General features: G+C 41.1%; 1 protein-coding gene across 1 annotated transcript in view; it reads left to right on the top strand.

The window, feature by feature from the left end:
* The first annotated feature begins 1430 nt into the window (after positions 1 to 1430).
* ccdc85ca (coiled-coil domain containing 85C, a) overlaps positions 1431 to 15844 on the top strand; it is a 44336-nt gene continuing 29922 nt past the window's right edge. Inside the window, exon 1 of the mRNA XM_030081799.1 lies at positions 1431 to 2589. Coding sequence (XP_029937659.1) covers positions 1911 to 2589 — 679 coding nt within the window. The 5' untranslated portion in view covers positions 1431 to 1910. The remainder of the gene's footprint in view (positions 2590 to 15844) is intronic.

Raw genomic sequence — 15844 nt, 5'->3', positions numbered from 1 at the left:
TATATATATATATATATATATATATGTGTGTATATATATGTGTGTATATATATATATATATTAGTTTAGCCTCTATAAGTTCCAGTGTTAGTTGTAGTCTATTTTGTAATATTGGGTATTTTTCAGGCAAGATTTGGAAAGGTTAGAAAAATACATTGTGTAATAAAAGCTCAACAAAGCAGCAGACTTTCAAAATGGTATTCACTGAGGACAAAACAACCAAATAAATTGACAAAGAAATATTTTCCTTATAATTTTTTTTTGTTAGTTTTGTAAACACATTTATTATTATTTACAGTAGGGGAGAGTGGGGTAATTTGTGCCAAGGGGCAAGTAGTGTCACCCTTGTTATCTAGAAAACTATAGAAGAAGTTGGTCATGTGACCACATATTTTTGAAGAGGCATCCATTTCACTCATCCTGCAAAGAAGGGAGACACATGGCTTGAGAGATAAGCACATTTAAGTTCAAAAAACATTTTTTGCCCTCCAAAGTAAAATTTCTATGATCAAGGTTTTTTGATTGCTGTGTTTGAACAGTTATAGAAAACTTTGAAAACAGTTCACACAAGGTTTTAGTACTTTAGTAAGCTACACCATGAGTCTATACAGTTAGCATGATGTTAGCTCAAAACAGCTAAAACTATTCAGATTCAGATGAAGATGATTTGCAGGTGCTCATTTTGGAATTTTTATTTTGTTCTGGGTATGTGTTCATGTGGCACTAGGCCTTGTTATAGAAAAGTGGCCTGTGATCTTGTTAAAATAATAAATAAATGTTAAATAAATAATTTTGTATTTAATTTGTTTTGCTTTTATATAGCATTATCATTTGTGAGATTAAAATGATCTGTTTTACTTCAATTATCAATGGCACAATTTACCTCAGTGTATTCTCTCTAATGGCACAATTTACCCCACACCGGGGGCAAGTTGTGCCACAAAACCACTTTTTTTTTTAAAGCTGTATTTCTCAAAGAGTTTATATAAGATCCAAAGTGATTGTTCCCAGGGATGCACAACATCTTAAACTATATGTGCATATTTTAGTTGGAGGCATTACTGTAATCCCCTCGCTTTAAAGGCACTTTAAGTAAAAATTGGCACTATTTACCCCACTCTCCCCTATGTGTAGGTTTTTTTTTTTTTTTTCTTTTCATCTCTTTTACTTACGCACCAAAGGATTGCATTCAATTTCATTGTACTTGTACAATGACAATAAAGATTCTATTCTATTCTATTCTATTCTATTCTACACAATACAGTTTCAGATAGATAGATAAATAGATACTTTATTCATCCCGAAGGAAATTCAGTTTCAGTTAGCTTTCTTTTCTTTTTGGTAAAGTCTCTTTTATTTTTATTTCAGTTAACATTTTTTTTTCTTTCTAATAACCTTGGGCCTAGTCTTCCCCCAACCCCAGCTCACTTCACCCTGTGTTTTTAGGTAGCCTACTGGTTATGCCCCTGTTTACGGAGGACTGATACTCTGTTACTGCCTATAGAGGACACTGTGTCACTGTCTGTTGAATGTGGATCTCTCTCTCTCTCTCTCTCTCTCTCTCTCTCTCTCTCTCTCTCCGTTACTGTGTCTCCTCCCCTGATCATCCCGTCCTGGCACCGGCTCCGGTCTCCTGCTTCAAACGTTGTGTTAATGTGTCTTGAAAATGAACTTTGAGCCGTGGATGCTGTTGAAAGTGAAAGACACGAGCACTCCTGCGCTGTAACCTAGGAGAGATTTGCTCCAGCGGGTATTAAGGGCAGCTCAAGCTTATTTGGGTCAGCCGGCTTGTGCGTTAGGATTCACACGTCCTCTAACAGCAGTATTCTGTAATGGATCTATTTTGTAGATCACCGTCGACGCTCGGTTACAAGCTGCTTTTCTGAACAATTTTGGAAATCGCTGGGAATATGGACGGGGCAGATGCGAGCCAGCTGACGGACGATGAGCTGCTGATGCTAGGGAAGGAGGACCTGGTCCGGAGGCTGAGGAGACTGGAGAGCCGCAACATGGACCTGATGCTGGAGCACGGAAACATGATGAAGGACGTGAACCGGAGCCTGCAAGTCCACCTCCACGAGATCCGGAGCCTGAAAGAGGTGAACCAGAAGCTGCAGGACGACAACCACGAGCTGCGAGAGCTCTGCTGCTTTCTGGACGACGACCGGCAAAAGGGAAAAAAGCTGTCCCGGGAGTGGCAGCGCTTCGGCCGCTACACGGCCAGCGTCCTGTGGAAAGATGTGGCGCTGTACCAGCAGAAGCTGAAGGAGCTGGAGGCCGGCCAGGAGGCGCTGAAGACGGAGAACCTGGAGCTGAAGGAGATCGTGCTCATGCTGGATGAGGAGAGGAGCGGAGCCGGCTCCCGTAGCTCCATCGACAGTCAGTCCAGCCTGAGCAACTTGAACGGCTCAGTCCCGGTTCGGGACGTCGGGGATGGAAGTAGTACGTCTAGTACTGGGAGCGTCGGTAGTCCCGACCACCACCACAGCCACATCCACAAACCATCTGATGGCAAGATGGCATCTCTGAGAAGGTCTATGGACGACCTGTCCGTCTCTCACTTCCACAGAGCCAGCAGTGGACTCAACGGTAAGTTTGGCTCGTGCTGCTATTGATGACACAAATGAGTCAGGGGGGTCGGCAGTGGTGTAATTTACAGTCTAACACTTTGCAGGTAGGGGATGTAAATGAAAAAATGGAGGAAATTTTGGACCTGTTTTTTTTTTTTTTTGGATTGGATTGGAAAATCTTTATTGTCCCCGAGGGGAAATTTGTGTACAATAGTAGTTTTTACATAATGTACAGAAACAGACATACATAGCCTACATGTAAACCATAACTCTAACTCTCGTGGATTGCATCATGACAGATGGGCAGTGAGTTAAAAAAAAAAAAAAAAAAAAAAAGAAAAAGAAAAAGAAAAACACACAATATACAGTTAAAAGACACAGTATAGGCTACAATCTGTGCAATGGAAACAATGCCTATAACTGAGCTCATTCTAAAATTCAAAACAGCAGCCAGTTGTCTGTTAAAACAGCTACAAACTCATAAGGTAATAAACATTGCTAAGGTCACTTCAGTTTAAAACTAACCTGTGAGCTGCAATGAACCCACATCTACACTGGGCTGATATTCAAAATCAGTTTCACTATGACTTTTTAGTCTGAGCTATTCAGGATTAATGTTTTATAAACATTGTGACAATGTGCAACTGTACTTGACTTTATAGGCTGACAATAAAATAAGCATATGATTAGATCATCATGCAAATTGTAGCATATAACATTGGAGGGAGTGAGGCTGTGGAGCAGACCAATCAGGATCACTCAGCCTCTTGATTTAAACATAGACAAGGTGTCAGATGAGGACAGAAATACATAATAACACATGGGAAAACCGGTTGCTCTCACACTCATTGGGCATATTTACTTCAGGATCACTGATTAGATTATATGATCCTAAGCTGCTATTGGCAAATTGGTCTTACTGATAAACTGAATGTGTGTGTGTGTGTGTGTGTGTGTACACTGGGCAAAGGAGAGTGATATATCAGGTGGGCATTTTCATCTCTTCCTCAAAGACCACACCAGTGATTTTGCATGTTTAGTGTAATATCTACAAAATGTGCATTCTTCACATTTTTTCTAATTTTCCCAAAGCAAAAGTCATATTTTTGAATGCCCATATCATTTTTCATCCCTTTTATCCAGCCATTGGTTTCCATTCATTCCACTACGATATGAAAATGAGCTTTCAGACTTCAAACTTTCTTTTCACCAGTATTCCATCACCATAATAAAGTCATCCACATTAGTTTTCCTAAAAGCAGCAGCACTGTTGTGTTTTGATGACTTGATACTGGGAGGAGTGAATAGGCCTCTATGCCAGGGAAAATAGTCCCCAAGGGAAATTTTTGCTTTCCACAACCAGTTATCAGTTAAGTGGTTTAAAGTGGGTGTTTCAACTAAAATTCAAATTTGAAAATGGAGGGATTTTGATTATATATTGTGCATGATTTGCGGAATGGTTTGTTGACATGTAAAATGTGGGCAAATTGTAGCAAATGGGCCAAACATTCAAATCGACTATTATGATCCTTTCATCTTGTAGGACCAGAGAGAATGTTGGCTGAGAAACCACTAAGCTCTTCAGTCTGACAGCGGCAATCAGGGGCAAAAGAACACTTTTGTTTGCACACATGAAAGCTAATTTGTTTATGCCAACACATTAGGCATATGCACAAGTGTATATCAACTCTGTGATGGTGTAGAGATCCATCCTGGATGTTTTGCTGCTCACTGCCGAGTGCATGGTGGATAGGCTCCAGTGCCTTGTGTCTTTGAATCAGTGGGTAAACTATTTTAATGAATGATTAAATGGAAGAGTATAACAGTCATGGAATTCACTCACTCCTGCAATGAAGATGTCTGACCCTGGGAAACAAACCTGCCATCTCAAACAACATTTTCCAACCGGAAAAGTACAAATTGATGTCCTTTTTTTTGGCAAGTTGACAGTTCAGTGAGAATGTGATAACATGTCACATCGGCCTCGGGCTGGGATTGACCTTAAAAGAGAGCATGGTGTGTGGATTAATCTGCTGTGCCTCCAGACGGCCAAACAACAGTATCTTACTAACAAATACAACTTGATCCTTTGAAACCTCAGCAAATTCACTTGATTTCTTTCAAAAACGTTATATATTTAAAATTAAATTAAAGGAAAATAACATAAAATTACCCAAAAATGACCAGAAAATGAGCAAATAATAATGATGTTACTAATAATAATTGTAATAATAACTTATTAACTTACAAGAATCAATAACTAATATCAACATGATAATAACATCAATAATAATATCAATAACAATAATAATAGTAATTATAATATAAAACACAATACATTTTCCATAAATTACTTAAAAATAGCAGAATATCAGCACAGTAATTACAAGAAAATATTAATAATTCTTAGAATTAAATGCAATTATAAGATAATTACCATAAAATCACCACAAATTACTCCAAAATTGTAAAAACAACAACAACAAATACCAAAAAATTGCTCCAAAAATAAAAATAAATAACAAAATAATTAAATTAAACATTTTTTTTTTTTTTTTTTAAATGCATAAATTAGGGGAATTTCATTCAAAGGGTTGAATATAGATTTTCTATAGTTTTTCATTTGCTAAGTGGAAACACAAGCCTTTGCTGGGAGGCTGGGCTGTTGTTTGCTCACACTCACACTGAGCTGGCTGTGGCTGACAGGTTGCCTGGCCTGGCCTGGCTCGGCCCAGCGCAGATGGCACGGGCTTAATTACCTCAGCTGTTTCCGGGTGAAGTCAGATCTAATGAGGATTTAGCGCCTTGCAGCAGCAGCGGGACGCCGGCACGTCGCCTCCTTCAAAACACAAGCGAAGGTGGACTGGACCTTGATTCCCCAGTGAGCTGTCAATCGTCTGACCTGTTTGTCACATTCAGGGGAGCTCTGAAATATGTTTTATGTGAGGATGAAGCACTTATTGTTCACATTTCACAGCTCCATAAGCCTTGCTGCTGGTGAATACCTGTTCTGCAGGTTTGGCTGCTTGTGACCAAAAAACAAAACAAAAAAGAAAAAGAAAAAGAAAAAGAAAAACAAAACAAAACAAAACAAAACAAAACAAAACAAAACAAAAAAATACCAAACACTGAGCAATCACTGAGCATGCAAATCACTTTACAAAGGAAGAAGACAGAAGCAAAAATGAACCCATTGAAGGTGATGCATCCAACCCCCAGCACTTTGGTGAACTTCAGCCTGCTTTTAGCCACTGCTCCAAAAAAAAAAACAAAAAAAAAAAAACTCTGTGTCTCAGATTATACCCAAGACTCTCTATGTACTCCAGTGAAGTGCCGTTATTTGACCGCTATCACTTAGATAAGACAAAACATAACAGTGTGACAGAATGATCTTATGTATGGGCCTTTTGCTTACGCTTCAGCTGCTTGGTCTCTGTTACAGTGCTGTCGTCTAAGCCCTGAGCCCTTGGTCAAATTTGGCATGGAAGCTTTGGCCTGGATTGATTAAAGCTTTGCATGTGGAAGAGCATTCTCTGTATCATCAAAATGAGTCTGAGGTCAGAATATCAGGTCAGGTCAGGTCCGATCAGAGGCTAATTATTCTTGGGGTTGGTGATGAGGGGCTGTGCTCTTTACAAGGGTGTGTTTGGGCCTTCTTTTCGCCAGTTAGTTTATAGCCACCCTGTTCTGTTTTCCTCCTCTTAGCTTTCTAAATTTCTGTATCAGCATGATTGAGCTCCTCCTCTGCCATTGTCTTTACCTTCTCGCCTCTTCTTTCAGTGTGTTTCTGAAGCATTACATTCTGCAGATAAACGGATCCAAATTTCAGATCAGCTGCGCAAGTGTCCCTGAGTACGTTTACATGCACACCGTATTCCGGTTCGGCTCAATATTCCGGTTAAGGTAACTGCGCCGCGCCAACTGGAATATTCCGTTTACATGTTACTTGGCATGCCCCCGTGTTTCGGCGTATTCCACTCTCTGACGTAATGCGACACTCAGCCGCGGGGGGCAGCAGTACGCGTATAGGCGTCTGGTCTGCCGGAAAAACAGACGAAGAAGTCTTCTTCCTCGTCGTCTTCTTTTTCTTCTTCTTCTGTCGCTATTTCTATGTTTTCTCCCATCGATATACTCCATGATATTTAAGTCTTTCATTAGCTGAAGGTGGACTGCAGTCTCCTGGCTCTTGCTGCTGTTCGCCCTGCCGTTTCCCCGCTTGCAGGTAACCATAGCAACAAAGACAGCACAGAATTCCTTGTGAGTCGAGCATGCGCAGTCGTGACTGAATATTCCGGTTCGGGGAGTTTTCCGACTAAGGTGGTTACATGCCCCAATATTCCGGTTGGAACAGGAATATTCCAGGGGGCTTATTCGGAATTCTCTCCAACCGGAATATGACCTTAATCGGGTTCGGTGCGTGTTTACATGACACGTGCGCAACCGGAATATTGCGAATATTCCGGTTAATACAGGAATAAGGTGTGCATGTAAACGTGCTCCCTGTCACCGCAGTCATTATTCAAATCAGCTTACCTTGTAGCTGAATGTCTGTAGCTTCAACACATTTTCAAATTGGAGCTCAGTGACAAAATAATCCAAGTAAACCAACTAGGGCCTTGTGAGAGTGAAAGGTGTCCCGCATTTCCATCTGAAAATGCATTTTTTTACCTTAACTTTTATTTTTGTACAAGCAATCTACCGTGAACCCAGAAGCAGGACTGACTTTGAGCTCTCACTTAGGGCCTACTCACATTAGGGCCATTAGGGCCAGCCGGAGCGGCACCTGTCAGATCCGGCAGACCAGGCCTGACCCGATGGCCGCGCACCATGTGGTGTCACGGCCGGTGCCCGTGCGGTGCCAGCCGGCACCAGGTCTGCCGGATCTCCATGCACACAGACTGCTGTACTTTCATTATAAACAGACTTTTGTTTATCCGCGGTTGCAGCAGCACAACGGACAGCGACACAGACAACATGGTTCATTATTGATTGCTCAATGCTGCCATTCGCCGGTAATCACGCTGCGCGCATTAAACAATTTTGCAGAGGCAGGAGGAAAGTTGCATGATTTACGTCCGCACGCTGAGTGCATGAGCGTGCATGTGCTCGTGAATGCGCCTGTACCGTGCTGAATCACGGTACACGGTACTTGTTTGATAGGCCATATTTTACTCCCATTCAATGACTTCCTGTTGATATTTAACATAACTATTGTTGGATAAGAACCACCTTGCATCTCCACTGTTCTGTGGGCCAAGAAAATTCTACCAAGGCTGAATGATATGGCTAAAAAAATCATAGTGCAGTTAGATATAATTCATGATTGAAGTAGGAATGACCATTTTCGTGTCATAATTTTCAGTTTCACACACAAAAAAAGAAACAGCTAAAATAATGCTGATGTGATTGTTGCTGGGGTGTGTATCAAACAAACACTTCTTTCATCTGGAGATTTGGCGGTCAGGGAACATCTGTTGCACCCCCCAAAAATTGCAGCTCCTTCAATTTGGATTTTGATAGAATTTCAACTTCCTATGAAGCCCTTAATTCTACCACTACTTGTCTTGTGAAACCGTAGTAACTCTTAACTTGATGGTGACCCACCTGAAAACAAGGCTCAGAAGCTGACATTTTGGAGATGCAAGGTTTTGACTGGACAGCAGAGGCTGGTTGTCAGAAGTAGAACCTGTGTATTGACTGGCTCTGCTCCACACCTTATTAAATGAAGCTATATGTCCTGCTGACTCTGTCCTCTGAGGCCAGTAATTTACAAGCCACTGGGCAGACTTTTAGCCCGCTGCTTATTTACACCCTCGTGTGCGTCCCCCCACATATGAAGGCTCATTTTTTCAGATAGCAGTGACTGTAAATTCCCTGGATTCATTTCCAGCTTCTGGCTGGGAAGGCCTAGGCTGTCTGTCGCCAACATTTGTGTGTATGTGTGTGATCGAGACAGAGAAATGATGTATGTTCACTCCAAAGGCAGTGGACTGTATGGGCGTTTGCAGTGGGCATTATATCTTTTTCTGCTACCAGCCACCAAGGATACAGCTCTTAGTTTTATCACTCACCTTGTAAAGGCCTTTAAACCGCTATAGATCACTGTTAGTCCTGCACTCTAACCAGCTGTGGATGAGGATGAAGGAAATGAGGTGACACAGCTTCAGTCAGTAGGAACGATTCAACTTGTCCTCTACTCATCAAAACATTAGCTTGTTTGAAAGGATAAAATCATAGGTATCTCTCAAAAACTGACAATATCAAGGTGCGGGTATTTGGGTAGGTGATGACTTGGGATCAGGTTTTTAGTGTTTCCAGTAGCACGATGAAACAGTGATGGTTTCTGTGGTGGTGTCTGTGGATGTTTTATGTCAGGCCAAAGGGTGTCAAGATTTACTTTGTACTGCAGCAACTTGTCACGCTTTGAGGCAGGAATCCATGTACTCAGCCATGCCCCTGTCTGGATGAAGGCCATTTCTCTTTAAAGGGATAATACATTTCAGTGCTGTGTTTTTAGACCAAGTTTGAACACTGTCGAAAACATGAGAGAAATAAACAAGGTTAAATAATATTGTTACAATTGGCCTTATAGTTCAATGTTTCTTGCATTAGCCAATGTATTACATAGTTCAGGGCAGCTTGACTGCTAAGCAGAGGACAGACACAGCAGAAGCCAGATGTACTTTCTCTATGTTGTTATTTAGGTCTGTTGCATTAGATACACGTCCAGTCAACATTCACACACACAGCATCACACATTCCAGAAAAAAGGCATGGACAGTGGTTGGCCTGTTCATGTCTGGGTAACTGGCCAATTATACTCGGTTGCGTGTAAGTCCAACCTATGTACGGGGCAGGCCCAAGCCCAAGAACATAAATGTGTATCATTTCCTGATATCGGGGCTCATTCTGATAGAGATCCTGCGGGAGCTCTGTCACACTGAGACCAGCGCTGCCTTGCTTTATATGTGACCATAATAAATATTGCATTAGAAAATTGAAGACTGACTCCGGTCTGTTCTTGGGCTTTCAACAAAAGAATCGGGAGCTAACAATATGGTCACCCAAAAAGAAGTGGGAGAAGACACTGTTTACTTTCAGCTTTATGCTGGAAGATTAAGTCAATTAAACCACATGGTACACAAAAGCCCCTGCAGAACTCCTAAAACCCACAGTAATATTATTATGTCTATGTGATAAATTATTAGATGCAAGTCACCAAAACATCATCTAAGAGGGAACATTGGTCTTTAATAGTCGATGTTAGATTAAAATAAATTGATTATCCAAAATAATTAAACATTACAACCATCGATTCCTGTGATACAGTGAAAAGGAGCAGCAGTCAAACCACACACATATTTATGGCTTCTAAGAATAATATAAATTCATAAAATATACCCTTTGTCTACCTTTCCCTCAAGGACAAATATGAGACTATAATTGCTGGAGCTGTCCGAAGCCATTCACATAGTCAAAGACAGCAGAATTTGACATTAATGAGGGTTAATCAATCAAATAAAGATAAAATTTGAGGAAAAAATGATGACAATTCAGGATGGATTACAGGATAGGGGGCATAATTATGCCATTACAAGATGCTAATTGCAAATATGTGTCCTTAATCCTACCAGAGTCGCACTAAAACTCATTAAACTGATTGTAATTACGCATGGGGAGAAGCAGCCTCCTGCAAGGTGCTGACTTGAGCTGATGAATATGTAAATCAGTTCACCTTCACATGATGGTGCACAAATTCTGTCTCTGGTTTAAGTCAGTTTCTACACGCCTTTCCTTACAAAAAAAACTGAAAAACACTGCAAACCCATCAGTTTTCTCGCATAAAACAAAGAAATCTTCCACAATTCATAATTTCTTAAAGACATTATGAATTGTGGAATCACAAAACCTGAAGAAGCAGCTGCTATTATTAAAAATAAAGAAATGATTTAAACTTATGAAGCAATCACAACAGTACTTGGAATGTGCATGTTCATGAGTGAATCATCCTTTGTCCTGTCAGGAGCTGCATTTATAAGAAATCGATGAAAGAGAAAGAGAAAGCTTGTACCAAAGGAGAATTACCAGGCATAGTTTCTTTAGTTTCAGTTTCATTCTGGAATCCAGTTTGGTAATAAATGTCTATTTAGTCATCTGGTTCAGTCAGGTTATACCATCCCAGCAGTTTTGCTGGAATGGTATAAGGTACAGTACAGGCCAAAAGTTTGGACACACCTTCTCATTCAATGCGTTTTCTTTATTTTCATGAATATTTACATTGTAGATTCTCACTGAAGGAATCAAAACTATGAATGAACACATGTGGAGTTATGTACTTAACAAAAAAAGGTGAAATAACTGAAAACATGCTTTATATTCTAGTTTCTTCAAAATAGCCACCCTTTGCTCTGATTACTGCTTTGCACACTCTTGGCATTCTCTCGATGAGCTTCAAGAGGTAGTCACCTGAAATGGTTTTCACTTCACAGGTGTGCCTTATCAGGGTTAATTAGTGGAATTTCTTGCTTTATCAATGGGGTTGGGACCATCAGTTGTGTTGTGCAGAAGTCAGGTTACTACACAGCCGACAGCCCTATTGGACAACTGTTAAAATTCATATTATGGCAAGAACCAATCAGCTAACTGAAGAAAAACGAGTGGCCATCATTACTTTAAGAAATGAAGGTCAGTCAGTCCGGAAAATTGCAAAAACTTTAAATGTGTCCCCAAGTGGAGTCGCAAAAACCATCAAGCGCTACAATGAAACTGGCACACATGAGGACCGACCCAGGAAAGGAAGACCAAGAGTCACCTCTGCTTCTGAGGACAAGTTCATCCGAGTCACCAGCCTCAGAAATCACAAGTTAACAGCAGCTCAGATCAGAGACCAGATAAATGCCACACAGAGTTGTAGCAGCAGACCCATCTCTAGAACAACTGTTAAGAGGAGACTGAGCCAATCAGGCCTTCATGGTCAAATAGCTGCTAGGAAACCACTGCTAAGGAGAGGCAACAAGCAGAAGAGATTTGTTTGGGCCAAGAAACACAAGGAATGGACATTAGACCAGTGGAAATCTGTACTTTGGTCTGATGAGTCCAAATTTGAGATCTTTGGTTCCAACCGCTGTGTCTTTGTGAGACGCAGAAAAGGTGAACGGATGGATTCCACATGCCTGGTTCCCACTGTGAAGCATGGAGGAGGAGGTGTGATGGTGTGGGGGTGTTTTGCTGGTGACACTGTTGGGGATTTATTCCAAATTGAAGGCACACTGAACCAGCATGGCTACCACAGCATCCTGCAGCGACATGCCATCCCATCCGGTTTGCGTTTAGTTGGACGATCATTTATTTTTCAACAGGACAATGAGCCCAAACACACCTCCAGGCTGTGTAAGGGCTATTTGACCAAGAAGGAGAGTGATGGAGTGCTGCGGCAGATGACCTGGCCTCCACAGTCACCGGACCTGAACCCAATCCAGATGGTTTGGGGTGAGCTGGACCGCAGAGTGAAGGCAAAGGGGCCAACAAGTGCTAAACACCTCTGGGAACTCCTTCAAGACTGTTGGAAAACCATTTCAGGTGACTACCTCTTGAAGCTCATGGAGAGAATGCCAAGAGTGTGCAAAGCAGTAATCAGAGTAAAGGGTGGCTATTTTGAAGAAACTAGAATATAAAACATATTTTCAGTTATTTCACCTTTTTTTGTTAAGTACATAACTCCACATGTGTTCATTCATAGTTTTGATGCCTTCAGTGAGAATCTACAATGTAAATAGTCATGAAAATAAAGAAAACGCATTGAATGAGAAGGTGTGTCCAAACATTTGGCCTGTACTGTATATGGTAGACATCCTCTCCATAGATTCTCTGTGGCAATTCTGACCAGGATTATCTTTGGCTAAGGTATGCTACAACACCCTTAACATTATTCCTAATTTAATTGCAAAATTTACAAACAATTAGGGTCAAATGACGTCATCCAAGGATGCCATTTTAATTAGGGTTTTTAATCTGAATAACTCTTCATAAAAACCCTGCATAATATCAATTTTAGACCCAATAACAGTTAAACAACCGTTAAACCTCAAAGACAGAACTGGAAACATTGTCTCAGCTTTCCTTTTGCTTAAATAAAGACATCAAAAGTACTGTGTGCATCGAGTGCCATTGTGAGTGCTGGTATATGACTGTTTGAATCATGTCATTTTCTCAGCAGTCATCAAGCTGAGGGACACATTCTCAGTGTAAACCTTAAGACTTTTTATAGTGAGGGCTTTTGAATGTCAACACTCACAGTGTTTACTTTGGATTATAAAAGGAGCGAGAAGATGTGGTTACAGTTCAAAACGATTTATTTGCCTTCACTTCAGTGATTAACACTCTTACTTGACTTGACAGTTCAAACACCATGTAAGTTTTTTCAGCTATGACTTGATTAAGCAGGAATTTATTTAGACCATGTACGTGAGCCAAATCTGAGAAGTTTAGACATGGCCCAATCAGGTATCCCAACCATTTCGTTTGATAAAATGAAGTTACTCTGACTACCACCTGCTGATGTAAATCACTATGAACCCCACAGTGACCACTCCTAATGAGAAACCCAACATGCACATGGACAAAGCAATACAATTAAACTGTCCCACTACCCAGCCATAGCAGGGCCAAGATTGCTCTACCAGCTGCTGCTGCCTTTGATGTGTGTGGATGTGAGAAAGGGAGGGGTGTGTGACTGCTGCACCTCTCTCCCATATTGGAGTGTTTGCTAAAGTGTGAGTGGCTTTCCTGTCTAATTATTGGACTCCTTACATGAAGACAAGGCTCAGAAAGTGTTTTCCCAGGATGATGAAAAAAGCCAAAGCCTCCAGATCATCACTGGCGACCAGGACTTCTTCTCCAACTGTGGTCAGGATCACATTCAGGTCTCGTTTCAGTGTGAGGGCAATGCTTCAACACAGCTTTCCATGGCTCTAGCTGGCTTTCTCAACCAGTGGGCTGTGGCCCACAAGTGGCCCTTGAGCGCTCCTATTGTGGTCCCCTGACCCAGTGTGGTCCATGGCAAAATGTAATATTTTAATTTTTTTCATAAATATATAACTAAGTGTTTAAAAAAGTAACATTTATAAGTAGATATAAGTTCAATAATATGATGATATGGTGTGTCACATGTTTGGCAGCCATGACATGACTTTCAAATTTAATCTGAGGCAAGGCAAGATCAACCAAGTAGAAAGGAGAATTTTGTCAAATGAAACAAATGATCAGGCTTGTATTCCTCGGAAGATTTATGAAATTGTCAGCAGATATAATCCACATTATATCTTTTTACTTACTATTTACCTCTTTATTGATTTATTTGCCAGGGACAGTGCACATCATCAAACAGTTAAAACAAACAAACAAACAAACAAACGAACAAACAAACAAACAAAGAATAGTAATAGTAATATCTGCAGATCAAAAATATTATTTCATCCCCACCACATTCATTCATTCCCATCACCAGGTAGTTAGCAACAAGAAGGAAAACTTGACCTTTACCATAACCAAAGGTCTTAAATTGATGTACTACCCTAATTTACAAGCAGCAGAACTCTTGTGGTCTAGAGATAAAATAGAGAGGAGTGGGATCTGGGGACAATTCCAGAGACAGCTTCAGCTGGGGACAGCAAGCTAATTTGCCAAGCACACAATGACTACCACTAAAGGTAAAGATATGTAAACTTATGTACATTATATGTATCTGATCTACAATGTACAAAAACAAGAGACATTGCAAGATATGGATATGTTTGTTACAGAGGTACCTCATATCGGTTCTTGTGTGTTTGAGAAGAGGATGACTGAGTAAAAGTCTGCTGACAGTTGTATGACCCATCCTGGAAAGCTTTATGAGAACTAATAAAACCAGTCAAAATGTTGGGGAGGCAGCAATAACAGCCTATTAAATGACCCTGTCCTCCACCTTGTATTTCTTTCTTGTTTAAAGCAACAATATGCAACTTTTTGCCTTGAGGCAGCAATGTGTGTTGTTAGTTCCACCCTCCTCCCCCTCAGTTAGTTGATTTCCCACTCTGCCACTCATCTTAATGAGCTGACTTGAAACAGCATGCAGCCTGAGGCGCAGGCTGCATGCTGCACAGGGTGGCTGCACAGGGTGGCTGCACAGGGTGGCGCAGTGAGGCGAACCCCGCGCAGAGCTAGTTTGGACCAGCGAAACGCGAGAGGCGGACGGTTTGCAAGTTTCGCAGACCGAGGTGCGCCGAGATGGGAGTGGCGGCGCAGCAGGGGGAGGTGTCAACAGATTCAACTTGGCGCAGTGACAGTTTCGTGCCAAAAGGCTTCACCGAGGTGCGCCAAAAGCTCGCCATCTGAAACCACGTCTACTTTCAGCGCAAGGCGGAGCGCAGCTGGTGTAGTGGAAGTTTGGCTGACAGGCAGGCAGTGTGCACACGTCACCACAACCTCACAGATTATCAGGCACATTAACAATGCAATAAATACCCACAAAAACCACTATTCAATGCTATAATCTCAATCAGCACATAAATGTATCTCCATATTGACTGTCCCGTCACAACTGATGTCAGATCAAAGGAGATTGGCACCGTTTGGCAGCGTAATGGAAACCCAACCTGATCACCTGTCAGTCAAACAGTGTGTCCAGTACGGTGATGTCTTTTTTCCAGTCATGGTGTCTGGCGCTGCTCATGTTAACTACACAGTTCTTCTTCCATATATATAAATATTCCACTCTGGGTTTCCGTTATCCGGTAATCACCGGACTATGACTGGTAAAATCTGCCAAAGTCCGGTAATTTTTAAATGTCCGGTGAAAATATTCCCTCTAAGCACAATTTGAATTTATTAAAACAGTCAATTTCCACGTAATTTTATTTATTAATTTTAAAAAAAATAGACTGCGTGATCCCTGTCTCCAGTGTACCAGTGAGAGAGAGAGAGGGTTTTTTTTTCTGCAGAACCGGATCAAAACAGCGCAGCGAAGTCGCGTAGGGGAGAACAAGGTCACAAGACTGATGCGCATTGCAAGTTGCTGAGAGACACTTGAGACTTTGGATTTTAATTCAGCTGCTGAATTAAGTTTTTATTGCATCTATTTGATTTCAAGTTGGCAGCACGCAGCGTTATTAAAATGGTATAAGCCCGTTTTTTTTGTTTGCAAATTGTAGTTGCAATTGTTTGCAATTGTATGCAATGTTCATGTTAAAAGAGCACAGGCTTGTGCAATATTTATTTATTTATTTTAGACGTTA

This window comes from Myripristis murdjan, chromosome 22 (assembly GCF_902150065.1).
Source record: "Myripristis murdjan chromosome 22, fMyrMur1.1, whole genome shotgun sequence".
NCBI lineage: Eukaryota > Metazoa > Chordata > Actinopteri > Holocentriformes > Holocentridae > Myripristis > Myripristis murdjan.
The sequence above is the reverse complement of the archived record's forward strand: the minus strand, read 5'-3'. Positions and strand labels throughout refer to the sequence as shown.